Source organism: Rhinoderma darwinii, chromosome 8, assembly GCF_050947455.1.
Source record: "Rhinoderma darwinii isolate aRhiDar2 chromosome 8, aRhiDar2.hap1, whole genome shotgun sequence".
Taxonomy (NCBI): domain Eukaryota; kingdom Metazoa; phylum Chordata; class Amphibia; order Anura; family Rhinodermatidae; genus Rhinoderma; species Rhinoderma darwinii.
The window spans coordinates 107,457,959-107,484,146 of NC_134694.1; the positions used below are offsets into that span (position 1 = coordinate 107,457,959).

The 26,188-nt window shown below is 46.1% G+C and overlaps 2 protein-coding genes across 4 annotated transcripts in view; one reads left to right on the plus strand and one right to left on the minus strand.

Moving 5' to 3' along the window:
* The window catches only part of BICRA (BRD4 interacting chromatin remodeling complex associated protein), a 55,127-nt gene extending 41,006 nt beyond the window's left edge, over positions 1-14,121 (minus strand). For all 3 annotated transcript variants that reach the window (XM_075836232.1, XM_075836231.1, XM_075836230.1), the window contains exon 1: positions 13,883-14,121. The gene's annotated coding sequence lies outside the window, so the exon portion shown is untranslated. The remainder of the gene's footprint in view (positions 1-13,882) is intronic.
* Positions 14,122-17,001: 2,880 nt separating this feature from the next.
* Positions 17,002-26,188, plus strand: part of ZNF541 (zinc finger protein 541) — a 33,601-nt gene continuing 24,414 nt past the window's right edge. Inside the window, exon 1 of the mRNA XM_075836235.1 lies at positions 17,002-17,110. Coding sequence (XP_075692350.1) covers positions 17,093-17,110 — 18 coding nt within the window. The 5' untranslated portion in view covers positions 17,002-17,092. The remainder of the gene's footprint in view (positions 17,111-26,188) is intronic.

Below are 26,188 nucleotides of genomic sequence, written 5' to 3' on the forward strand. Positions count from 1 at the left end.
GTCCCCGCAGACATAGCGCAGAGCGCACCGCGGTCCCCGCAGACATAGCGCAGAGCGCACCGCGGTCCCCGCAGACATAGCGCAGAGCGCACCGCGGTCCCCGCAGACATAGCGCAGAGCGCACCGCGGTCCCCGCAGACATAGCGCAGAGCGCACCGCGGTCCCCGCAGACATAGCGCAGAGCGCACCGCAGTCCCTGCAGACATAGCGCAGAGTGCACCGCAGTCCCCGCAGACATAGCGCAGAGTGCACCGCAGTCCCCACAGACATAGCGCAGAGCGCACCGCAGTCCCTGCAGACATAGCGCAGAGTGCACCGCAGTCCCCACAGACATAGCGCAGAGTGCACCGCAGTCCCCACAGACACAGCGCAGAGTGCACCGCAGTCCCCACAGACATAGCGCAGAGTGCACCGCAGTCCCCACAGACATAGCGCAGAGTGCACCGCAGTACCTGCAGACATAGCGCAGAGTGCACCGCACTTGGTGAAGAAATGGCTCTTCCAATTGAAATACAAACACCACCACCACACATCATTACAAGTCTACTGGCATCTTGTAGGATAACCCCCCTCACACAGTGCTGCCGCCTTGGGCTATTACATGACAGGAAGTCGATCTTCATGAGGGCGAAACAAGAACATGGCTTCCTGACAGACACTGCCGTGCACTTCCTGGTTACTTTGTGATGAGCTCAGCACATATTTCATTCTCTGTCCATTACGACTACAGTTTAGTATACAACACGGCTCTCCTCCAGTGTACACTGCACTGTACATATATCTATGTGCTACGCCGTCATAACAGGACGCCCATAAGAGTCTTTATTAGTACTAGCGCTCCTAATAACCGTGTCAGCAGAGCGGAAACCACGCGCACAGACAGATCTGATGCATGCCGGATACCAGCGGCGCCCAATGGACCCCATTGACTTACAAAGGAGGCTGCCGGGTCCTGCCAAGGGGTCCATCATTTTGACAGGAAAAATAGCGCTGCATGCGTCAAATTTGATGGAATCTGCCCTGAAGCCTCCAACGCAAATGTGAACACAGCCTAAATTGAAATTTAGAGATCACATGTCCATCAGCCAGGCTGCGCTGGATATACCCTCGCCATAATACAAATAAAAACAAAGCCATAAATAAAGCCATAATAAGAACTGTCAGCAGAAGCAGCCGCTAACCTGCTTGTGGGTGGTTTCCTGGTAGCAGCAGACATTATAGACCATGATTAAATGAGAATGCCCCCTTCCAAATACATCTTAAAAAAATTACAAGGAGTAGATAATATAGTGTAGAATTCCAACGCCAGAAAACACGTACCGAACTGACAATTGTATATAAGAAAATAGCGTTCATATTGCCTTCGGTTCGGTTTTCTATTTTGTCTCTAGAGGTTTGGCGAGATCACTAAGGCTGTGTGCACCCTTGCATTTAGTATGAGGTAAAGGCTGTCGCCTCAGCTCCGTCCTATTTTCCTGGCAGGAACGCGCAGCCATCAGACAGGAAATACTTGTGTTGAACATCCACGGCGTATTATTTCAAGGCAGGAAAGTAGCGTAGCAAGCTGTACAATCGGCCCTCCATAACAGAAGGTGCCCTGGATAGATGGCATACAGGCTTCCTTTTGCAGGCCGCATGGTGCCTGCGACCCTCAGAGATTGTTGACCTCATGAACGTAAGTGGTTCCTGCCCAATCACGGTCTACGATGCACAGAAAAGCGGACAGAGGTGATAATCCAGCCATCACATTACAGCGATCGCCGACCCTTCATTACAGATCTCAAGGTTATAGACGGCAGTGACAGGACTGGTTACGTGCAAGACACATAAAGATCAAACTCGCAGTACGTGGATAGCGATGGACAGACCATTAACCCCTGCAGCCATTTTTCAATTTCGTTTTTTCCTTCTAAAAGCCGTAACTTTTTTTATTTTTACGTCAAAATAGGCGTATGAGAGCTTCTTTTTTGCGAGAGGAGTTGTAGTTTTTTAATGGCACCATTTAACGTACCATAAAATCTACTGGAAAACTGAATGGGGAAAAACAAACAAACCAGCGATTCCGCCATTTGTTTGGGGGGGGGGTTTCGTTTTTCGTTTTTACGGCGTTCCTTGTGCGGTAAAAACTACGTGTTAACTTTATTCTGTGGGTCAATATGACTACGGCGATACAAAATGTAATTCTTTTTTACTTTAACAAACAAAGAACTATTAGTTAAAAAAGTTCTGTGTCGCCATAACTTTTATTTTTCCGTCAATGGAGCGGTGTGGGGACGTAAATTTTGCGAGGTATCTTTTTTGGGTACGTACGACTTTTTGATCATTTTAAAAATTCCCTTTTTTGGGAGCGAAGGTGAACAAAAGAACTTCAATTCTGTCCGTTTTTTATACATACGGCATTAACCTTGCGGGTTAAATAATAATAGGAGCAGGAAGATGGCAGACCTGGGGTCCTTCGTAACAATCATTGGCTACCCTGGATTGCGTCTTGGGCCCCCCCCCCCTTTCTAACAGCTTAGATGCCGTGGTCGCTGTTGACCGCAGCATCTAAGTGGTTAAGAGACCGGGAGTTGAACGGGATTAGAAAAACATGCACGTTGTCTTCCAGAAATGATGCAAAGGCTGTGTGTATTACAACGCAGCCTATTTACTTCAATGAAGCTGAGCTGCAATACCAGACACAACCCATGGACAGGTGTGGCGCTGTTTCTGAAAGAGAGCAGCAATGTTTTTCTAATGCTGGACAAACCCCTTTAAAGGTAATATGGACACTTAAAAGGATACTTCCCTTTATCGGGCAGAACAATATGTAATGTTTCCACCACTGTAACCAGCACTGGGCAACAGGCCGATGATCTTAATGAGTTTCAGTCTCGCACATGGCTTTTAGTCCCTTGAGGAACAGACTGATGAAAAATGAACGAACTGTAAGGCCTTATTCACACGAACGTGATTTTCACGCGCGTCGCACGGACCTATGTTAGTAAATGGGGCCGTTCAGACAGTCCGTGATTTTCACGCAGCGTGTCCAATGCGTAAAACTCACGACATGTCCAATACTTGGGCGTTTTTCGCCCATCACGCACCCATTGAAGTTAATGGGTGCATGAAAATCACGCGCAGCACACGGAAGCACTTCCGTGGTTCGCGCAACAGTAGATCAAGAAATCAAGGAAAAAACAAAAGCACTTCCTTCATTTATTTTTCTAAACATCAAAACCGCGTGTCATATGGATGGCATATGCGTGAAAATCACGCAGCCACGCAGCAAACACTGATGACACACGGAACTGCAACGTGCGCAAATCGCACACGTTCGTGTGAACAAGGCCTAAGAATTATAAATGCCGGCATCTTCATGTCAGAAACAAAAGCAAAAATAAAACACTGCATTGCCACCCTGATAAAGAAAGCTGTAGAAGGACCATGGGGCCTGTGCCTACTACAACTATCAGATTACTAGTGTGAAAGGAACGGGACTCAATGTTACCAAACTATGTATGAACTTGATGGACTGTTGTCTTTTTTTTTTTTTTTTCCAACCCTTACTATGGTACTTCCAAAGAGTTAGGCCTAATTCACACGACGTGTGTTCGGTCCGTGATATGTGGACTGCATGTCGGCCGCATTTTCCGGACCGAACACAGTTCAGGGAGCCGGGCTCCTAGCATCATAGTTAGGTATGACGATAGGTGTCCCTGCTGCCTCGCGGGAATACCGTCTCATACTTAAACTTGTTTTCAGTACGGGACACTAGTCCCGCGGGGAGGCAGAGACTCACAGCACCATACAGAACTATGATGCTAGGAGCCCGGCTCCCTGAACTGTGTTCGGTCCGGGAAATGCGGCCGACATGCGGACCGTATATCACGGACCGAACGCGGTCGTGTGAATTAGGCCTTAAGCTGGCGATACACATCAGAAGCATGTTAGCCAAACCTGCAGATTACGGCGGGTTCGGCCGGCCATCTAATGTTCATGGCAGCGTCCCGACTCTTACCCGACTGCAGATGTCAATGGAGAGAAGTTGTTTCATTTCAATAGGCCCGGTCCTTTTGTTCGGTTTTAGATTGGAGGAGTCTGGCAGCGGCTTTCTCCCTGAAAGCACATGCAGGCTCTGGCGGGCCTAGCGTTCATGTGTATGGGGGAATCAGGAGGAACAGCTGTCGGCTGAAGACAGCCATCTAAAATGTATGGCCAGCTTAAAGCCTTACTAACACGGCCTAGTTCGGTCCGTGAGATATGTACCATACGTCGGCCGCATTTCCCGGATCGAACACAGAACAGGGAGCCGTACTCCTAGCATCAAAGTTATGTATGATGCCAAGTGTCCCTGCCTCCCCGTGGGAATACTGTCCCATGCTGTAATCATGTTTCTAGTACGGCAAAGTATTCCCGCAGGGAGGCAGGGACTCTCAGCGTCATGGATGATTATGATGCTAGGAGTACTGCTCCCTGAATGGTGGTCCGGAAAACGCGGCCGCCATACGCTCCGAACATGGCCGTGTCAATAAGGTCTTAGCCATTGGATTTCAACACATCCAAAAACATTTACAGAAAAATGTTAAAACTTAAAAGGCAATCTCCAGATAATACACATTGGGTTAGAGGGCTGGTGACACGTGGTCTTCTAAGCTACCTATATGACTAAGGCCTCATTCACAAGAGTGTGAATCACGACCGTGTGATGTGCGTTGAAACAACGCACAGCACACGGACCCACTGATTTCAATGGGGCCATTCACACGAGAGTCTGCTGCGTAAAACTCACTGCATGCCCTATACTGGTGCGTTATCACGCACCTACTGAAGTCAATGGGTGCGTGAAAACCACGTACCGCAAACGGATGCACATCCGTGTGCGGGGCGTGATTTACTCATCAATTCAATTTAAAAAAAAAAAAAAGTGCTTTGCGTGTGCGTGAATAACGCATGCCACTCACAAAGCACACTGATGTATAACGGAACACACACAGACCAGATTCACGCGCCTGAATCTGATACGCACGTGAGAATGAGGCCTAAATGTAAATGTAATGAGATTCTCAGGGACATTAGGGGCAAATCTTTATTCAAGTACACACCCTATAGAATCGATTGGTTCTGCCTGCTCTCTGGGACTACATACATATAGGGTCTTACCATAGCCATAGATAATAGTATTCGAGGACCTACTCTTAGAAAGGGAGGTCTGCATTAGACAACCCCATGCAATATGTTGACCACAACATATGGGAAGTGGCTGTCCAAACTGGGCAACCCATTTTACACAGGTTACACTGGTAAAACAAAGAAGCATTAATGCCGAACTCTTCCCTAGATTTGTGTATAATTCCATACTGTGGGATGTTCATTACTGGATAAAAAATGACAGTGGCAGACCTGCCAAGCAAGCTGCGAGGGACAAGTATGTAGACACTGAATGGCATGTATAGAATGAAGAGGCAGGTGGCAATACGCGCAGTGCCAAGAGGAAGGGCAAAGTACAATATATCCAGAACCAAGACACTGGCTGACAACTAAAGTCAGTTTAAGACCTCATGCACACGACCGGAGCAGTGTGCGCGGCCCATGTTTGCGGCATGGACAGCCGCGGAGTATCATCCGCGGGGCCGCCCTCAATTCACAGACCATGCACACATTGATTTCAATGAGCCCGGACCCCAAACCGTATAATGACTTGTCCTATCTTTTTACGGTCCGGGTTTCCAGCCAATGCATGGACCGTGAAAACCACCATTGTGTGCATGAGCCCATAGAAATGAATGGGTCCGCAATTCACAAGCAGATTTGCGAGTGAATTGTGGGCGCAAAAACACGTTCGTGTGCATGAGGCCTTAAGAGGAAACGGTGGCCACGATGGAGAGGCTGATACAGTTATACGTAGGGTACGGACGAACGAACGAACGAACGAACGAACGAACGAACGAACGCGTTGATTACCAACTTTGCACATCTTTTGTCATTACTATGAATGGAAAAATTGAATTACTGAGAGTAAATGCGCCAAATTTATATTTTAGAATCAGCAAATCATCCTGCACATTTCTAGTAATTGATTCATCCATGTATAACAATGGCTGGAGATTCGCAAATAGGTTTAGTCATCTCTTGGTCGATCCAGAATGTGGTTCCTCGTTACACAAATGTCCACGCAAAGGACGAGCAGAAAACACGCAACGTGACAAAACCAAAGAAAAGACGGCAATTGTGGCAACCGCCAGCCTATATAGCATTTTTTTTTTAATGGTCCCTGCAAACCTATGCTGGCCTGGTCTATAGGGCAATCCAGGCGCTACTTTGACAGAATAAACTTTATACTAAAAATACATGCCAAAAAGTTAAGCACAGTGGAGAACTTCTTGGCACATTGATTAACCGGCTCCTGGGAGAGTCCAGCCCCAATAGAGACACTTGACGTAGGAATAACCTAATGCTATACGGATGAGGAGGTCTCTGTTCACACATCGTATGGTAGATAGAGAACACAGACTTTATGGCTCACATTTCATATTAAAGAACATTCCTTCACCCTCCTGTATTTGCTGCAAATTTCCGGCTCTGTTCGCGGCTGTCAGAGGCAGCTCCGTCAGATTTGATGGGTAGAACAGCGTCGCATGCAGGGCTATCCTTCCCGTCAAAACGAAGGACACCATGATAAAACCCGACGGACTTCATTTTAAGTCAATGGGGTCTTTCTGGCACAATGGTATCCATGAAACAACGAATCCGGTAAAGTATTGCGGTTTCTGTTATACACGGAAATCAAACGCAGGTGTTTCTTTTTGTTGTGAAAAATTCAGCCGTTTCTTAGAAAAGAACCACCATTAAAGATTGGTCAGGAAGAGCAATAAGGCCCAGTTCACACATAGTTTTCTGGTGCAGACTGACGCGAAAACTATGTCGGAATCATCGCCAAAAAAACTGCTGAAAAAGCCCCCTTTGATTCCAATGGGAGGCAGTGGCGATTTTTCTCCCCCGGGCGGCTTTTAGCCGCTGGCGGGGGGAAAAAAAAGAGGCTCGTCCTTTCTTGCCGCTGTTCCGCCACTGAAATCAATGGGAGGTAGAAAAAAGCAGCGAGAAAGCGCAGGCAGGTCAAAATCTGCCTCAAAACTCCTGAAGGAATTTTGAGGCAGATTTTTTTCTGCCTGCAAAAAACACTCAACTAGGCACGCAGAAAAGTACCATGGTTCCGTGCCGATATCAATCCAGATTTGCGGACGTAAAATCTGCAGTGGAATACAGTAACAAATCTCATCCACATGCTGCAATAATTTTTAAATCCGGAGCAGGTCAATTCCGGTTGTGGAATAAGCACTAATTTATTGCAGATATTCCCCAATAAATTCAATGGGGCAGCAAACATCTACAATCAAAACCTAGTGTTGCTTTTAGGCTGTGGATTATCCGCGGCGATCACATGACATTTCGACACATCGCTGGAGCCGGATGAACATAGTCCAGAGGAACCAAATAAGGGTCACCACAGGAGCGCCAGGCGTTTGGTAAGGCATGGAGGCTTTTTCTTTTTCCTGCAAAAAGGAAATCCGTAAATTTTGGTACGGATTTGCAGCTGCGGAATCTTTGCCGGATTTGCTGCGGAATTATCCGCAGCAGATCCAGCCCACGTTGACGCGGCCAAAGAGATTTAACGATCAGTCATCAGGACATTTGTCTTACTAGGCGGTCAGTGGATCCCGAGGAATACGGCAGAATTATGTATGGCGTAAACCTGACGGTCCTGAACCATTGTTGCCCCCTGGCAGAGAAGTCTCATTCTCCTCTCCGTGGCAGTATACACGTATGCTTGACATGAGAATGGAGGTTTATGAGGAAGTCGGAGGAGATCTTTCATGTATGGCTAGCTTAAAAGTGTTTTCCAGTTGTAGAAAAAAATAAAAAATGTCAGCAAAAAAAAATATGCACATATCTTTAAAATCCCCCGCTTGATCCATTGCTAAAAGGTCGAGTAGTCTACCGTCCGTCTCTATTTACATCGCAGTAGTAAAGACATGCTGTAATGTTTATACTGACATCACTTTCGGGGCCAGTGATTGGCTGCAGTGGTCACATGCCAGTACGGCACATCATCGATAGAGCGGTGTCAACATTTTTATTATTTTTTTTTTACCACGAGCAATTAACAGCAGTTCTTTTTTTCTACAGCTAAAAATAAACCCTTTAAAATGCGGCGGCCATAGATTTCAGCCAAAAACTATCGCTAATGCTCCAATAACACAATCGGTGCAGTCAAAACGTACAAGTTATCTGTGGATTGAAGGGGGCCGAGCAGCTGCCACCAAACCAAAAATGTATCATGGCCGATTGTGTTTCCGCAAATCTCACTATAAATAAAGGGATCTGCTGATAACCTGATGTGTATTGGCAGCTTTATTAGTAGGCATATAAAAGGAGTGACGTGCCGGGAAATGCCGCAGGTTTTATTGTTTTTTTCTTTTTAATAAATTCTAGGAAATGTTCCTACCATTGATGCGGCAGTAGGTCAGTAAGAATGGTACGTGTGAACTAAACCTTAGACCCGCAGTAATATGATAAATCTAGGAACAATGGAAACGAACGCAGTCAAAAGCCGTCATTTTGGTCAAAAACAAGCAAAAAAAGAGGGAAATGGAACTCGACAACTGTACAGGGTTTGCGCCACGTATGTGTGACTTCAGCATCTACCGCACGAGACTTACACAATGTACAAAACCACAGGGTGGCCTATTCTCAGCCTAAGTATATAGAACATTATATTTTTTACGGTGGTGCTAAGGTAACTAGGACCCTCACCCCCCAAAAACGAATAAAAAATACAAACAAGCGGAGGCCACAAAGTTTACTCAATTCACGTGTACCAAGATTACAAAGGAGCACGCAACGCCGGTTTATTTTTGGAATCACCGTGTACCCTTCCTTTCGGCTGTTTAGTTATAGGTCTATGTAGAAAAAGAGGTCGTTATCTCTTGGCCTTTATACTTACTCTACTATTGTACCGCTTATTTTGTGTTTTATGCCAAACTGATTGTTAATTGCTATTAGATCATAAAAATAAAAGCATTAAAGCTCTAAGAGAAAAGACAACCTCTCATATTTAGGGTATGTTCACACGGCCTATTTACGGACGTAATTCGGGCGTTTTTGCCCCGAATTACGTCCGAAAATAGCGCCTCAATAGCGCTGACAAACATCTGCCCATTGAAAGCAATGGGCAGACGTTTGTCTGTTCACACGAGGCGTAATTTACGCGCCGCTGTCAAAAGACGGCGCGTAAATAGACGCCCGCGTCAAAGAAGTGACCTGTCACTTCTTTGGCCGTAATTGGAGCCGTTATTCATTGACTCCAATGAATAGCAGCGCCAATTACGTCCGTAATGGACGCGGCGTTCAAGCACCTGCACATGCCGGTACGGCTGAAATTACGGGGATGTTTTCAGGCTGAAACATCCCCGTAATTTCAGCCCTCGTGTGAACATACCCTTAGTTCACAACACATTTGACATGTTATAGTAAACCTAACAAACCACAGCGCCCCCTAACAACATATTTTTACTGAAGCAACACAATTCTGCCCATAATGTACTCAAAACCAAACGTGGAATGAAATCTATTAATTTCCTTTTTTTTTAAATTCACAACAACAATCAAATCACAGATAAAAAAAAAAATTCGGCCCTTACAGATCATTAAATTATAATAGAGAATTTAAGCCATAAATGCAATGCCTATCAGGTCAAACAAAATATCAAAACTGCCAGCGATAATCCAACTTTTTGTTGGTACTTCCTTATAACAATGGCGGAAACCCACGATTGTGCATGTACCTGATAAGCTGGTTTTGATCAGACCTGTCCGCTCTCCTGACATGACTGTTTTAGTAAATAATTGTATTCCCTTTGAAATAAATTCTGTAGCAGCTTTCCATAGAACTATACGTTGCGCTGACCCTCTGTTGTTCCTTCTAAAAAATTATTAATAAATTGACACCTCGGTGTCACCAGTTGGGGGGGGGTGTCCATACACAGACTGACAACGTCCAATCATTGCTGTCAGAGTGAGACTGTATAGGGACACACCTCTTAGACAAGGGGAATGGTAACACCAAGTTGTCATACATTTCTAGGAGGAATAACAGAGGAACCACACCAAGCAAAATTCTAAGAAAATATGTTCCAGAATTGTTTTCACGGGAAAACGGAAAAAAACGAAAAAAAAAAAAAAAAAAAGACATGGCTGGATAGATGACAGGTCCCTCTAAAAGGCTATACCCAGACCTCCCGCAGTTCTACTAAACCGAACTTAGATCACCATACCTGGGAATTGCGGCTGTAATACAGAGGCTAAAGTGTGGCCGTACTACCGTGTGTCTCAGGTATTGTATGCCCAGAAGGTTGCAAAACACAATATGGTTTTGCAAACATCACGAGTTGCTTGACGGTCGGTTGACGTGTTGGGCTATGACTAGCCAAAAACGTTCTCCATTACTGGTTGCCCTCCATACATCGCCTTCAATTTTCCATCTGACGTATATACGATGGGCACAATGTTCTCCCTAAACTTTTATTATTGATAAGCCAAAAAGTGCTTTTGAATTTTAAGAGGGACACAGCAAAAAAAATTAAATAATTGTAAAGGGAGGCCGATGGGGCAAAATAATTTACAAAAGTTTCAGGCCCAAAAAATATGCAACGGTCATGGACATTCACCGGCGGCTTGGCTTGCAAGTATATGACATTACAAGTAAAATAGAATCCCAGCCCAATGTCTTATACTTCATAGAGGGGGGGTTAAAGGGTAACTAAATGTTCAAACTTCATAGTGACGTGTCAGAAGTTTTGATTGGTGGTGGTCCGAGCACTGAGAACCCCACCAATCGATAAAACGAAGCGTCTGACGTACTCGTGTGAGCGCTCAGCTGCTTCGTTTCTGTTCGACTTTTTTCGGAAAGCCGATGTATCGGAGTACCGGCTCATAGACTTTCTATTGCGCCCGCACACCGCTACATTGATTTCCAGAAAAAGCCGAACAGAAACGAAGCAACTCAATGCTCATACGAGCGCTTCTGCCGTTTTCTTTCAGCGATTGGTGGGGGTCTCTGTGCTCGGAACCCCACCAGTCAAAACTTCTGACACGTCAGAAGTTTGTTGAACGTTTAGTTACCCTTTAAAGGGGATATACGGAGAGATAAAATTGATGGCCTATCCTCCGGAAAGGCCACCAATATGTGATCAGTGGCAGTCTGACTCCCGGGACGCCGCTGATCAGCTGTATTTAAGCAGCTGCGCCACTCGTGTGAACACGCCTTCCCCTTCATTCCTTTCACTGTTCCATACTGTCAAACGTCGACGCACTTGAAGGGGCGGACGACAGTATTACAGCCTTCTCCCATTCACTAGCGGACCCTTCAAAACCTCTGATCGGTGGGGGTCTCGATAGTCAGCCCCCCTTCCGATCAGATATTACCGGCCTATCCTGAAGATAGCCTATCAGTTTTATCTCTCTGGGTAACCCCTTCAAGCTGCACCTGTTATCCGAACTTTCAGTTTGGTCGACGGCTATTCCTCCCGACTTTTCCATACACATGAACGCTCGGTGCGGCCCAGTTCCAAGGTCTTTAATTGGGGGAGCGGAATAAGTTGATGCTTATCTCAATTGAGAACAAAGGATCAGTCACGTTGAATTTCCTCTCACCCCCAACATCTGCAGTCGGGACACAGCTGACTTTTATTTAATGTGTATGGTCACCCTTATATTTTTAGAATGCAATTTTTTTTTTTTTTTGTGGGGGTGGAAAAATGCCAGGAGCCAGATTTCCAACGAGCATAAAAAAATGGCTATGGGCGGTCAACTTTGTTTTTTTAGGACTATGAAAGTTCTTATTGCCGGGTCTTCAAAAAAAGTCCAGTTGGTTCCCGGAGGGATATAACTGGCCGCTAAAGACAAGAGTAATGGGGTTGTATAGGTGGTTACAATCTACAAAACTAGGAGTACAATATTGTACCATTGTGTAAGTTTACTCCACGTTTTTTGTTTGCACCCACACAGGGAAATTAGATTGTAAGGCCCATTGGGGACGGGGACTGATGCGAGTGGTGACAATTTCTGGCAAAGCAGCAATACCAACTAAAATGGAATATAAAAAATATATATATATACACGGTATATATTTCTCTGAAGCAACTGCACTAAATTCTCCTGCATCAGTATAAAATGCAAAAAAAAAAAAAAAAAGACAACTTCCAGGGATGATGAGACTTCTGTATGATATGGTGTCAGGAGTCACTGGTATGTAAGGATGGGGGTAGTTTAAAGGGAAACCCTCAATCCCTCCATTATATATTGCACAATATACAACCCGCGCCACTTTCACCTGCAACTCCATTCTTTTTTTTATTCACATGCCAAAGTGACCAGGAAGACCTCCAATAACCGTGCAATACACTACGAGTATATGGGATGTCTGAGTCTACGCGATCCCAGCAAAACCCCAACTAAAGGGAAACCCCAAATCTTCCGGACAGGAGATGCATTATTATATACCTGCCCCAGTACACCACAATTGCTTAGGAGGTCTCCCGCAGTACAACAGGATCATTGGTCTACGAGGGTGTGTTAAAGGGACACATTATTACATACAGCCACTGATATATCAGATAACAATCCCATACACTTAGTATGCCGGAGGTGACTCTCTGTATAACTCGGTTCATAGCATGCCAATATATAAAGGGAAACCCCAACTGTATATAAATGCATTAGAGGTATAACTGTACTCTACTGCTCATTGGATTGATTCCATATAATGACCAGGAGACGGGCACAGTACATGGGATCTGTGTGTGGTGTGTACGCCCTATGACAGTGGGTACCCCCATCATAGGGGAGCGGAGGGAAACCACCCCATATCCTAGGCATACAATACACTATTGTCGGCAGCCCTCCATATTACAAAGAAATGCATTCTCTTTTTCTGTAGCCAAAGTGACCAGTAAGGACTAGAATACATAAAGTAACTACTTGCAGAAACTTGGTAGCGCAGTCCCCATTATAGCTGGTTACTTCTATGTCAGCTGGGGGACCCCTAATCTTGGCACCCGCTCCATTATTATCAGCGATGCACAAACCAATACAAATTGCAGGCGATTGCTATACCGGGGTACCACCATTATAGCTGTATTGCGGATATATACAGCAGTACCCCCGTATACACCATTACATGCAATTTTCTCTCCAATATAAAAGCAATGCAGACAGGTGCTTACTATACAAGGGGTACCCCCATCAGTGCAGCAGGACTTGCTGGTCTATATAGGGATCCCCATTCCCTCCAATTCTAATCACTATATATATATATATATATATATATATATATACACACACACATGCATTGTCCCTAGGCCCAGATACAGAGCACTTGCAGTATCCAGTACATGGGATCCCTGTGTACAATGTCATCCCAAGCACCAGCTTACACTATGGGGGTGCTCTGCAATAGATCAACATTGACACTATAGATCCCCCCCCCCCTATATGATATATGTGTGTGTACATATAGCCAGGGTGATGTGTGTGCACTGCATTCATCCTGCCGCCGATATAACCAGGCCACAGACAAGGGGCATGAGATTTGTGGGGGGATGGCATCCACCCCTGACAGCACCCCACTACCTTGCACGAGAAGCCCCATTCCATCCTGCAGACGTGACAGGGAGAAGAGAAGAGGGAGAGAGAGGGGGGTGAGATGCAGGGAGAGGGGGGTGGTGTAGGGGGGGGCTGGGTGCTCCCCCTCTTCCCCCATCCCCGGCTGCTCCTGCTGAGGGTGCAGGTAAGGGCAGAGTTATAGAGATTTAAAGAGAAATTGCTACAATTGTAACAAACTCACCGCGGTGTTTGAGCAGCAGTCGGCCCGGGGTCTCCAAGTCATCCCAGCACGGGCTCTCAATGCAGGACCCAAGTGGCCTAGACACATAGAGGGTTAGCGCAAAGCCTGACGAGATGGTGCAGCGGCGGCGGGCATAGCTCTGTCCCCCAGGCTGGCACTGCCCTCAAATCACATGCCACACGCTGCAAAAAAATGGCAGAAATAAATTTCTATTTTTTTTTTACGGAAATAAAAAAAAAATTGGTCGTAGAGGGTTATTTTTTTTTTCACTTCCCACTCATGAGTCTCCTCCCTCCTCTCCCCTCCTCCAAAACAATGGAACCCACCCAAATAGGAGGGGCTGGGCGGCACTCTGCCCTCACACTGGGCACTGCCTGGTTACATTTGCATGCAAATCAGCAAATAGCAATAGCTTACATATATTTTCCCTCCGTGCAGAGTGAGAGGGACAAGTCCCGGCTATGTAATGTGTGACATGGAGAGTCTGTCCTGCACTAAAGTCTGCTACTTCTGCACTCTCTGGTCTCGCCTCAAAGTTTTGGAGCATTGATTGCTGCATAGAAGTTACATGACAAAGCAAAAACCCCTCCCCCACCTGCTCTCACCCACATTAGGCGATAGTAAATAGAACTAAACTCAACAACTTGGGCGATTATTTTCACTTCGACCCAATAAAGAACGTTAGAGGGATGATCGCTGCGCAACTCAGTGCTTATAAATTATAGAGATCCGCAAACAAAATATTCGCATTTTGCTGATTCGTAAATCTCTCACAATTCAAGGGCCTGTAGGATACACTGGGCAAATCTATTTGTTGGGTTTGCGATCGGCATGCGGCAAATTAAAAAGAATATTTGGCTGATCAATTATCCCATTATATTCTAGACTGACGAATCAGACGAAACTCTATAATACGAGTTAGGGTACGTTCGCACGCAGTGTTTTCAGGTGGTTTTTTTGGCCTCAAAAAACGCCTAAAAAACGGAAGCTGAATGCCTACAATCTGCCCAGTGATTTCAATGGGAAAAACTTTTCGTTCAGACGGGCCGTTTTTTTACGGGGCCGTTTAAAATGTTTTTCATTGCGTCAATAGAAAAACAGCTCCAAAAACGGTTCCAAAAACGGCTCCAAAAACAGCTCCAAAAACGGCATAAAAAAACGTGTGATGCTTTTAAAACGGCTGAAAGTCAGAGGCTGTTTTCCCTTGAAAACAGCTCCGTATTTTACAGCCGTTTTTATTTTAGCGTGTGAACAAAGCTTTAAGCTCCATCTTTGCAAACAGTATAACACGGATACTGCTACCATCAATACATTTTAATAGGGCTGTACCAAGACACTGTTCTTGATCCGTGAAACGAAACCTTACGTTAAAAAAAACGGAACGGCCGCAATGGAATAAAAAAAAGCCCTATGAGTATTTTTCTCCATTTTTGACTTCCACTGGGATTATTTTATTATTTGAAACCACATGTAAAAACTGCAATCCACGTACCGTGGCTTTAACATGTGGTACTGTCATTGCGGATTTCCACTCAAACCATTCTAGCACCATTTAGTAGAAACGTGCTTTTTATAAAACAATCGCTACCGAACTAAAAGTGCAATAATAGCGCATCTATTAACATACCGTTTACCTTTGAATCACGCTAATCTAAACCCATCCCCAAAAAAAACGGAAGATGTAACCATAGTGGCTCAAAAGGTTTGGGCTAGTTGCTTAGTAACAAGGGCAGTGGCTGGCGGGTGACACCGCTGCATCTTTACATTATTGCGGACATTGGGCAGCGTCGCTTACATTCTGTAGAAGGTTCTCGTGGCGCATAGTCCTTTGCACTTCTAGTCTCGGTTGCCAGGGCGACATTAGGCCTTTTAGGTGCTTGCTCGGCTCTTTCCGTAACTCACCGGACTCCTGTTTTCCTTATAGGCGGGCATTTATGGCATATCCTGTTGGGGCATCAAGTGTGGTATCGGGGGAGCATCGATGCCCATTTCAGTATGTGGCAGATCGTACACCCCAAAGGTCAGCCATGGCCAGAACTGATATTTTAAAGGGGTTGTTCCACAGGATAGCTATGTGTCTGATCACAGGAGGCCCCACCGATCGCGAGAACGGGGGTCCTGAATCCCCCATTCCTCCTCATTGCACCCCCCAAAGTGAGGAGCTTGAATGGAGCGGCGGTCGAGCATGTGCGCTGCCGCTCCTTTCAATGACTATGGGAATGACGGAAACAGCCGAGTATGGCGCTGACAATGAGTTGTGCGGGAAGCGCAATCTCGGACCCTCGTCTCGCAATTGGTGGGGGTCCCAGTGATAAATTATGACCTATCCTGTCGATTCTGGGAATACCCCTTTATTTACTGTGACCAATTTCTCTTGATATTTAGCAATGGCCCATTGTCCAGATCACTGTGGGGTCCATTTCAATTTTAAAGCTCCCCGCAGCTCTCCAGCAGAAGGTAGCAATACCGACCATAACATTTTATTTAGGGAATTGTCATTTAAGCAATCCCTATACCATAAAGTTATTGAATTTCTACAAATAAAACAATAAAAACTTTATTCGTCAATTTTTGTACACAGTAACATTCACATTATATTAAAAATGAGTAGGTCTATTTTCATATCAGAAATATGTTTGTTTATTTTGGATCCATGTATCTCATGCATACTGCAAATAACGTAATTATTTACGAGTTATACAACTTGTTCATACATAACACCCAGCAAAGCTTCCCAGCACTTCTGCTTCCTCGCGCAGTACGCGGTATTTATGTTTTTAGCTTTCTATACAGGCGGTTCGGAAGCCACCTAAAGCCGGGGTCCTAGCTGGAACCATTATAAACTGGTTCTGCCAGAGAGGTAACAACCCACTGTGATTGGCTCAGGCTCAGGAGAAGTGGGCGGGCCTATGCGGGCCACCCTGCTGACCGATTGGGCGTGTTGAAAGTGATTGACCGTCGTGCGTAATAATTAATCAAGGGGGCGGGGCGGAGGGTTTGTTTGTAAGCGGCCATTGGCTAGATTTGAATAACACAGCGTCCTCTTGGTGACAGAGATGGGACGGGCGCATCTCGGGTGCGATAGGATGATATATAAAGTGCGAGAGTCGCACTGTGTTCTGGGTCACTGTGCCTGAAGCGACCCGGGGGGTGCGGGCTCTCAGCTGACAGCAGGCGCGTCACTCGCTCTATGATGCGCCATACATCTCAATGAGCGACATTTATAGGGTACCGCTCCATATGTAAACTTCATGTTTCTCTATAGACTTTATGTGCAGGTCTTCAGATATTATACCCACATATAAATGGGATGAGCAGTTGATGTTGGGGGTCTTAGCACTGAGATCCCTACTAAGAACATGGGAGTCTGTTACTGGTGGAAAAGTTTCTTTAATGAGGACTATTTAAGGCTTTATTCACACTGTTGTCTCTTCCATCAGAGTTGACGGTAAGAACAGCGATGTCCAAAACGCTGGAAACCACAAGGGATCCCATGGCAAACGCAGATGTGTACAGAGCCTTTGTAAATACTTGCAAACCCCGTATAATAACAATTCTAGAGCATCTTCTGCATTTTTCAGTTCCTCTGTTATTCCTCCCGGAAATGTAGGAATAAATTGACAACTGGATGTTACTATTCCCCTTGTCAATGGGACATGTTTCTACATGCTGTTATATCAGTGTCAGACGGTGTAGGGACACACCGTATAGATTTCCAAGAGGAATAACAGAGGGACGGTAAAATTCAGAGTTCTGAGTAAAGATGCTCCTGAATCGTTATTTTATGGGGGACAGAAATATTTACTAAAACAGACATGTCGGGAGACTTTTCGCAGTTTGGCGCTTCATTTCTTTCTACGGCAGGCCATATAATGTATTTTGTTTTTTAAGGCGGCACACAATTCGAAAGGGAAAGGAAAACAAAGGGATTTCAAAAAAATATATGGTTCGGCCCGAATGCCATATTTTTCCATGTACTCTTTTGACATCAATGATGAAAACCGTGGCAATAAAAAACACATTTCCCTCGACTGCTTCTTAAGGCCCCATGCACACGACCGTGCCCGTAATTACGACCCGTAATTACGGCCGCGGACAGCCGTCCGCATTTACAGTCCGTGCTCCCATTATAAAGTATAGGAGCACGGTCCGTAAAATAAAAAAAATAGGACATGTCCTATTTTTTTCGGAAAGTTTCTACGGCACGGACACCTTCCCGTAAATATACAGGAAGGTGTCAGTCGGCCATAGAGATATATGGGCCCGTAATTACGGGCGATTTTACGGTCGTGTGCATGGGGCCTTAAGGAGTTTGTCTGCTTTACACAACCCCTGTCCAGATACCTTAGAGTATATGAATGTAATAGAAAAATGTCGCACTAGCCCCCTCTATTCTTGAGACCGGAGAGACCCTGCAAACAGGATCTATCTCTCTAGAGGACCCAGATCATCCAAGCACAAGGACGACTGATTGATTTCAATGTAAGGCTTCATTAAACATTAGTCGCCCCTTTTCCTGATCAGCTTATTGTTGGGGGACCCTGCAGATATATAGGGGGTGTCCAAGACAGACAATCCCTTTAAGTAAGATCGACAATCGGTGCTGGCTCATGTCAGATCCAACCAGACCTGCACAGGCCCTCTAAGGCCCCATGCACACAAACATATTTTTTCGCCCGCAAATCTGCGGGTGAATTGCGGCCCCATTCATTTCAATGGGTCCATGCACACGACTGTGGTTTCCACCGTCCGTGCATGGCCCAGGAGCCTGGACTGCAAAAAGAACGGACAAGTCTTATTATGGCCGTGTTTTGCGGTCCAGACTCATAGAAGTTAATGCACGCGGCCATGTGCACGGCCCGCGAATTGCGGGTGGCCCGCGGGTGACACTCCGCGGCCGTCCGAACCGAAAATCGCGGCTACGGTCGTGTGCATGAGACCGAAAGGCTGAGTTCGCACGTAGTGTAAATACTGCGGACAAATCTCATCCACACGCTGCGTCAATGATAAGCGGAAAAAACGCTCAGAAATTGACCTGCGGTGCGTTTTTTTAATCCGCAGCATGTCAATTGTATTTGCGCAATCGCTGCTTTTTCGTTACAGGTTTTCCCTCATTGAATTAAATGGGAAGGTAAAACCCACAACAAATAGCAGATGTTCCGATTTTTGCAGTGGAAAATCTGCGATTCAGCCGCAAAAATCGTAACTCAGCCAATGTGACCGCTGCAGCCAATCACAGGTTCCAGCGGTCACATGGGAAGAAATGTCATCCCAGGAGGCCGGGCTGCAGGACGTCAGAGGTTAAGTCGTATGCAAGGTTTTTATTCCCTTCTGTTTTCCGCATCGGACATTCCAGCCGAAGAACTGCACCACAATTTGGTGCGGTTTTTCAGCCGGAATTCGCTGCGGCAGCCAGGGCAGATACGCTGTATACCTTTACGCAGCGTATCTGCCCTGTGATGAAGATTTATCAATTACAAGCTCCAGCAGACCCATCTGACGAAACTTCATCAGTCGTCTGATTCCCACAGCGGTAAGGGTATGTTCACACGGCCAAATTTCAGACGTATACGAGGCGTATTATGCCTCGTTTTACGTCTGAAAATATGGCTACAATACGCCGGCAAACATCTGCCCATTCATTTGAATGGGTTTGCCGACGTACTGTGCAGACGACCTGTTTTTACGAGTCGTCGTTTGACAGCTGTCAAACGACGACCCGTAAATTTACTGCCTCGGCAAAGAAGTGCAGGACACTTCTTTGCCACGTAATTTGAGCCGTTCTTCATTGAAATCAATGAAGCACGGCTCAAGGTTTACGAGCGTCTCAGACGCCTCGTAAATTACGAGGAGGAGCTTTTACGTGTGAAACGAGGCAGCTGTTAACAGCCTGTCTTTTCACACGTAACTGCCTCTCAGCGTGTGAACATACCCTAAATCCGCACCAAAATAAGGAGGATTTAAAGCGGATTGACATGCGGTTTCTGGGGTGGATATGCTGCGGAATTTTTCACAGCGTATCCGATTCGTGCGAACATACCAAAGAAGCCGCCTGTGTGAAGACTGCCATGGATCTCCTGAACAGTGAGGACCAGGTAAGTATAACTTTGGGGGTGGGAGCCTTCCCTCAGAGAAAGAGCTGCATTGTTAGCTTTTTCCCGGATGGTCCCTTCGAGGATAATGTTCGATGAGAAACATTCTGATAGAAGTTTTTGGATTACGGTTCCCTGACAGAATAGTAGGAACGTGTCAAGTGGCCTGTGATTGGACATTCAAGAGGGTGGAAGAAGCATGAGAGAAGTTCTGAGGGTGACCGTGTGAGGAGGTGATGAGAGCAGAAGCAGAAGAGGCTTTTGAGCTGCTATCTGGATATGAGCAAAGACATGTGAGTCTGAACCAAGTCAGGGTCCTCTTATGTGGCCCTACATGGGCCGTGTAAACGAGCGCCGATCAACGAGACAGCTCGTTGATCGGTGCTCGTTTGCTTCTTCACAAGGAGTAATGCACGGGGACGAGCGAATGTTACAACCATACGATCTGCTCCACACTGCCACAGCATATGTCACTCATTCATGACGTCACTCGGGCTGGGGATGTACAGCTCCCATTTTTTGACACTCATTGCCAGAGTGTATCTTGTGCTTGTCTCTAGCCCTGATTTCTGATAATCCTCATTGTTCCTGGCTCTGACCGGTCCCAGTTCTGGTTCCTGTGCTTCTCCCTGGTCGTGACATTTCTGTTACTGACTTCTTATCCCACTTCTTTCTTTTTTTTTTTACATTATCACTTGTCTGCTCGCTGGTACCGCTGTCCTCTAAATGCTTCGTGTTCCTCTAATCTGGTCGTCACTGATCAGAGACTATCATGGGAACCGTAACCTTGGCAGTACCCTGCCGCAAATAAAATACTATATCTCCAAGAGGGGTTGTAGAATGAAGATAAGGTCTCACTTAGGCCTTATTCACATGAACGTGTCCGTTTTGCACGCGTAAAAGTTCAGTGTGGCATCTGTATATGGTGCGTGGCTGCGTGATTTTCGCGCAGCCGGCATCATTATGACACTCTGTTTTGATGTTACGACACAGTAAAGAAGGAGGGGCTTTTATGTTTCCCTTCACTTCTTTACCAGCTGTAGTGCGAATCACGCGCGTCACCCGGAAGTGCTTCCGTGTGCCTTGCGCGATTTGCACGCACCCATTGACTTCAATGGGTGCGTGCTGCGCGAAACACGGGCAAGTATAGGACATGTCGTGAGTTTTACGCAGCGGACATACGCTGCGTGAAAATCACGACCTGTCAGAACAACCCCATTGACTTACATAAGTCCGTACGACGCGCGTGATTTCCACGCACGTAGCACGGACGTAATACACGTTCGTGTAAATAAGGCCTTAAGGGGGCCATACATATTAGATGTATGTTGGACAAACCCGCGGAGTCTCCTAACTCTCCCTTAACAGCAGATGTCGGGAAAGAGTAGAGTCGTATGCTAATGAGCAGAAAAGAGTCAAATCTTCATTCTTCAAATCTTTCCGAGTTTACCCCGCCTCCTTACTTTTGATTGACAGCTCCTCAACACACAAAATCCTGAGCTTCTGCATTGATGTCCTCTTCTGGTGTGTGCGCACAACGGGACACCGGATTATTACGATAAAAGGCGCGAAATGTTTGCAGACCGTTATTTACACTCGGAGGAGGAGGAGTTTAGGAGCGGGGATAACGGCAATGAACTTTTGACAGCAGCGGCCAGTGAGGGATAAGTAAAGTTCAATAGGTGAAATGCTGGTGACAGGATCCCTTTAAGGCCCTTTTACAAAGGCCAATGATCAGGCAAACGAGCGTTCATCAGCTGATCTGCTAGTTTATGAGATGTGTTTGCGACATGATTGAAATGTATGCGGACGAACGATCGTAGTAACGATCGCTTGTCCCCATACATAGTCGATCATTGCTGATCGTCAAAACAGCAAACGAGCTCCGATCAATGAGCTGTCTCGTTGATCGGTGCTTGTTTTCACGGCCCATATCGGGCCATGTAAGGGTATGTTCACACGGCCTATTTACGGACGTAATTCGGGCGTTTTTGCCCCGAATTACGTCTGAAAATAGCGCCTCAATAGCGCTGACAAACATCTGCCCATTGAAAGCAATGGGCAGACGTTTGTCTGTTCACACGAGGCGTAAATTTACGCGCCGCTGTCAAATGACGGCGCGTAAATAGACGCCCGCGTCAAAGAAGTGATCTGTCACTTCTTTGGCCGTAATTGGAGCCGTTATTCATTGACTCCAATGAATAGCAGCGCTAATTACGGCCGTAATAGACGCGGCGTTCAAGCGCCTGCACATGCCGGTACGGCTGAAATTACGGGGATGTTTTCAGGCTGAAACATCCCCGTAATTTCAGCCGTAACGGACGCCCTCGTGTGAACATACCCTAATAGGACCCTTACTCCTTTTCCCTACTGAGCCTGCATGTGTATGGGGGAGTCGGGAAAAAATGCTGTTGGCAAACAATCATTCGGCCGACATGTATCTGAGATGTGTGGCCAGCTTAAGGCCTTATTCACACGAACGTGTTATACGTCCGTGCCATGCGCTGGATTTTCACGCGCGTCGCACGTACCTATGTTAGTGAATGGGGCCGTTCAGTCTGTCAGTGATTTTCACGCAGCGTAAAACTCACGACATGTCCTATGCTTGCCCGTGTTTCGCGCAGCACGCACCCATTGAAGTCAATGGGTGCATGCAAATCTCGCACGGCACACGGAAGCACTTCCGGGTGACGCGCATGATTCGCGCAACAGCTGGTAAATAAGAGAAGGGAAACATAAAAGCCCCTCCTTCTTTACTGTGTCGTAACATCAAAACAGGGTGTCATAATGATGCCGGCTGCGCGAAAATCACGCAGCCGCGCACCATATGCTGATGACACACGGACCTTTTGCGCACGCAAAACGGACACGTCCGTGTGAATAAGGCCTAAAACTCTGCACTTCACTTTAGCCTGTGCTTGGCCGATTGTAGCATAGATGGTCTACTGTCATAACAGATGCTAACATATACGTACCCAAAAATGGTAACCACTTGTACTGTAAAAGACGAGACCTTGTAAAGCTACGTCAACCAAAAATTAAAAAAAAGTATGGGGATAGAGGGGGGAAAACCAAAAAATTGTGAAGGCCAAAAACGAAGATCATAGAAGACTATGTGTACCACTGCTAGAGAAAGACTATAGTGCAAACATTTCCTGCACAGTTCTAGTGATCCATCCTAGCATTATCCAGAGAAATTATAGTGAAGAAAATTTTTTTTTATTAATTTCAGATGCAAATGGAAGAAAATCACAGAGCTGGATTCAATGCAACCAAAGTGCTGTGCGATTATCGCTAATATTTATCCTATATGGTTCATGGACAACCCCTAGTTTTGTTGATCACTGTGGGTTCAGGACGATCAGCTGTAATCATCAGGGGTAGCTTGGACTGGCCATACATCTCCCCTGCAGTGGCCACTGCAGGGGAAATGAAGTATTACACGCTGGCCATTCATTTGTAATATATAGATGGGCCGGGTCTGACAGAGCCACTGTTTGTAGTGGCTCATAGTGGGGGGGTCCCGAGCGGAGGAATCCCTCTATGACATCCACATGCCCTAATAGAGCATATGGACATGGGTTGTACTGAGATAACGCATTCAAAGTAACTTAGAACTAGCAACATGTGCATTTACAACATAGCAATGTCCCCCGAGGAAAGAAACCTTTGTTCTTGGGTCTAATAAAAGTTCCAGGATCAATAGAAACTAGAATAGATGTACAGAACATAGTAACACAATGCTACAATGGGAAGAGAAAGTCCATCCTTAGATCTGAACACATTCCAGGACAATTTAATTTGATTGGGGATTACCTTGTAAACAATCAGGCAAATAAGTGGTTCTTAGATTTAAAGATTGTTCAACTCCTGGAAAGACGTGGCAGTGAACAACTCAAAGCTATTCCTACTTTGCTCCAGTTTAATCTCCTAAAAGCCTCGAGGGATATTTGTATCCACTTTAAGCTGTCTATAGACCCGAGATGATTATCGGCTGGTGCCTGTCGGACTCCTGTATAAACATACACACTAAGATCGGCCGAGCATGAATGTTTATTTCAGTAGGGGTAGGGATAAGTGGCTGCCTGGCATCTCTGGTACCACTGATCTCCCGGAGGAACCATGGATAGGGCAGGTTAAAAGCTAACGTGTCCATCCGTCTGTCCCCTGACGGCAGACATCATAGATAGCAGATTGGTTCTGTCTACGGCCAAATTTAGATTTGTATAGAGCGGGCGGCGTATTCATGGCCGCCACTCCATACATCTACTGCCAACTGCAGCTTGAACATATTAGAGGGATGGGATCTAGCAATCGTTGGGGGCCCAGGCGGATGGACCCCTACTGATCTAAATGATAAACGATGCTATATAGGAAAAACCCCTTTGATGTAGCTCAGAGGTATCAAAATCTCTATGATCAAAGCGCCTGGAAAGACCTAAAGTTCGTGATCAGATGAGGTCTGAGAGCTAGGATGTCTCAATCATACTTGTCTACTCTCTTGGATTGTCCAGGTACCCCCCCCCCAAAAAAAGAGAGATCTCCAGGACTTCTGTCAGAGCAGGCAGGTCTGGTACAAAAGCTCAGTCGCCACTAGGGGGGAGCTGCTGCGTATGTATTTATACTGTGCCCATTTACTTCAATTAGAGCTGTATAAATATGTATACAGTGAGCTCCCTCTTGTGGTAGTTGCTGGCATACAGAATCTATGGCTGTTTGAGGGATAACCCTATTCTGGTACTGTTTATTGGGGTCCCTCTGTTGGCTATATGATTTATGGGGGCTCCTAATAATACTACTGTTTTTAAGGAGCAGTAGCTGACACTGTTTTTTGGGGGCACTATGCTGGCACAATGGTTTATGGGGGAGCAATCTTCTGTCACTGTTAATGGGGTGAATGGTTTAGATACATACATAAAATTCTTCTAATGTCTCCCTGAAAATAATTTATACAAGTAGGCAAGTATGGTCTCAATGGCATGTCAGAGGATGGTGGAAGGTTGACATTGGTCAAGAGCTTGAGAAAGTCTAAGAGCTCATGCACATGGCAAAGCTGTGTACTGTAGATGAAGTCTCTCTGCTGGTACAAGGACTCTGTGATACTGATCCACAACTGTAGGCAACCTGCGAGGCACCGTATTATTGAGCAGAAGCAATGCATTGAAACATGCTACAAAATCTGTGTGCCGCCGTATAAAATGGGGGGCATATGGAGATACAGTATAGGCCCATGTCAGTATATGGACGCCGTATTATAAATCGATACAATGTGGATCTGTAATATTGTCAGCGGAAACCAGGTAAATGCTGGGCAAATACAGGCTATGGTCTGTTTTATTGTTTTGTGCCATGGTCATTTTGCTTTTCTTGGGCACATGGACCTGACCTAAGGGACTACTTTGTACCTCTACAATTTTTTTCCCATACATTGTGAAAGCTGTGCTGCTGGTTTACTTAGGCTGTGTTCACACGGAGATTTTGCATGTATTTTTAAGCCAAAATCAAAATTGGATCCCGGAGAGCAGAACTATAAGGCCTTCCTTTATATATTTCTTCTGTTTAGGTCCTGTTCCTAGTTTTGGTTTAAAAAATACATGCAAGATTTGCAGCAAATCTGCACTGTGTGAACAAGGCCTAAGAAGGATTTGAGACACAGAGGCTGGGCCGGCCTTAGGGGTGTGCAACCTGTGCCATTCGACAGGACGCATCACTCCAGCAGGTGGAAGGGGGCACTGCTATCTACTAGCGCCACTGTATCTCCCTGAAGGAGCGAAATTCCCCTGTGGCCGGGGATTCCGCTCCTGGATGGAGCGCTTGATGTCTCTGTCCATATATGAGCAGTTACATCAGGGGCAAACCTGAAGCGGAATCCCCGTTCCACAGCGTTGCACTACCTACAAGGGGGCTGTGTGGCACTTCCTACAAGGGGGCTGTGTGGCACTACCTACAAGGGGGCTGTGTGCCACTACCTACAAGGGGGCTGTGTGGCACTTCCTACAAGGGGGCTGTGTGGCACTACCTACAAGGGGGCTGTGTGGCACTACCTAAAAGGGGGCTGTGTGGCACTTCCTACAAGGGGGCTGTGTGGCACTTCCTACAAGGGGGCTGTGTGGCACTACCTACAAGGGGGCTGTGTGGCACTACCTACAAGGGGGCTGTGTGGCACTACCTACAAGGGGGCTGTGTGGCACTACCTACAAGGGGGCTGTGTGGC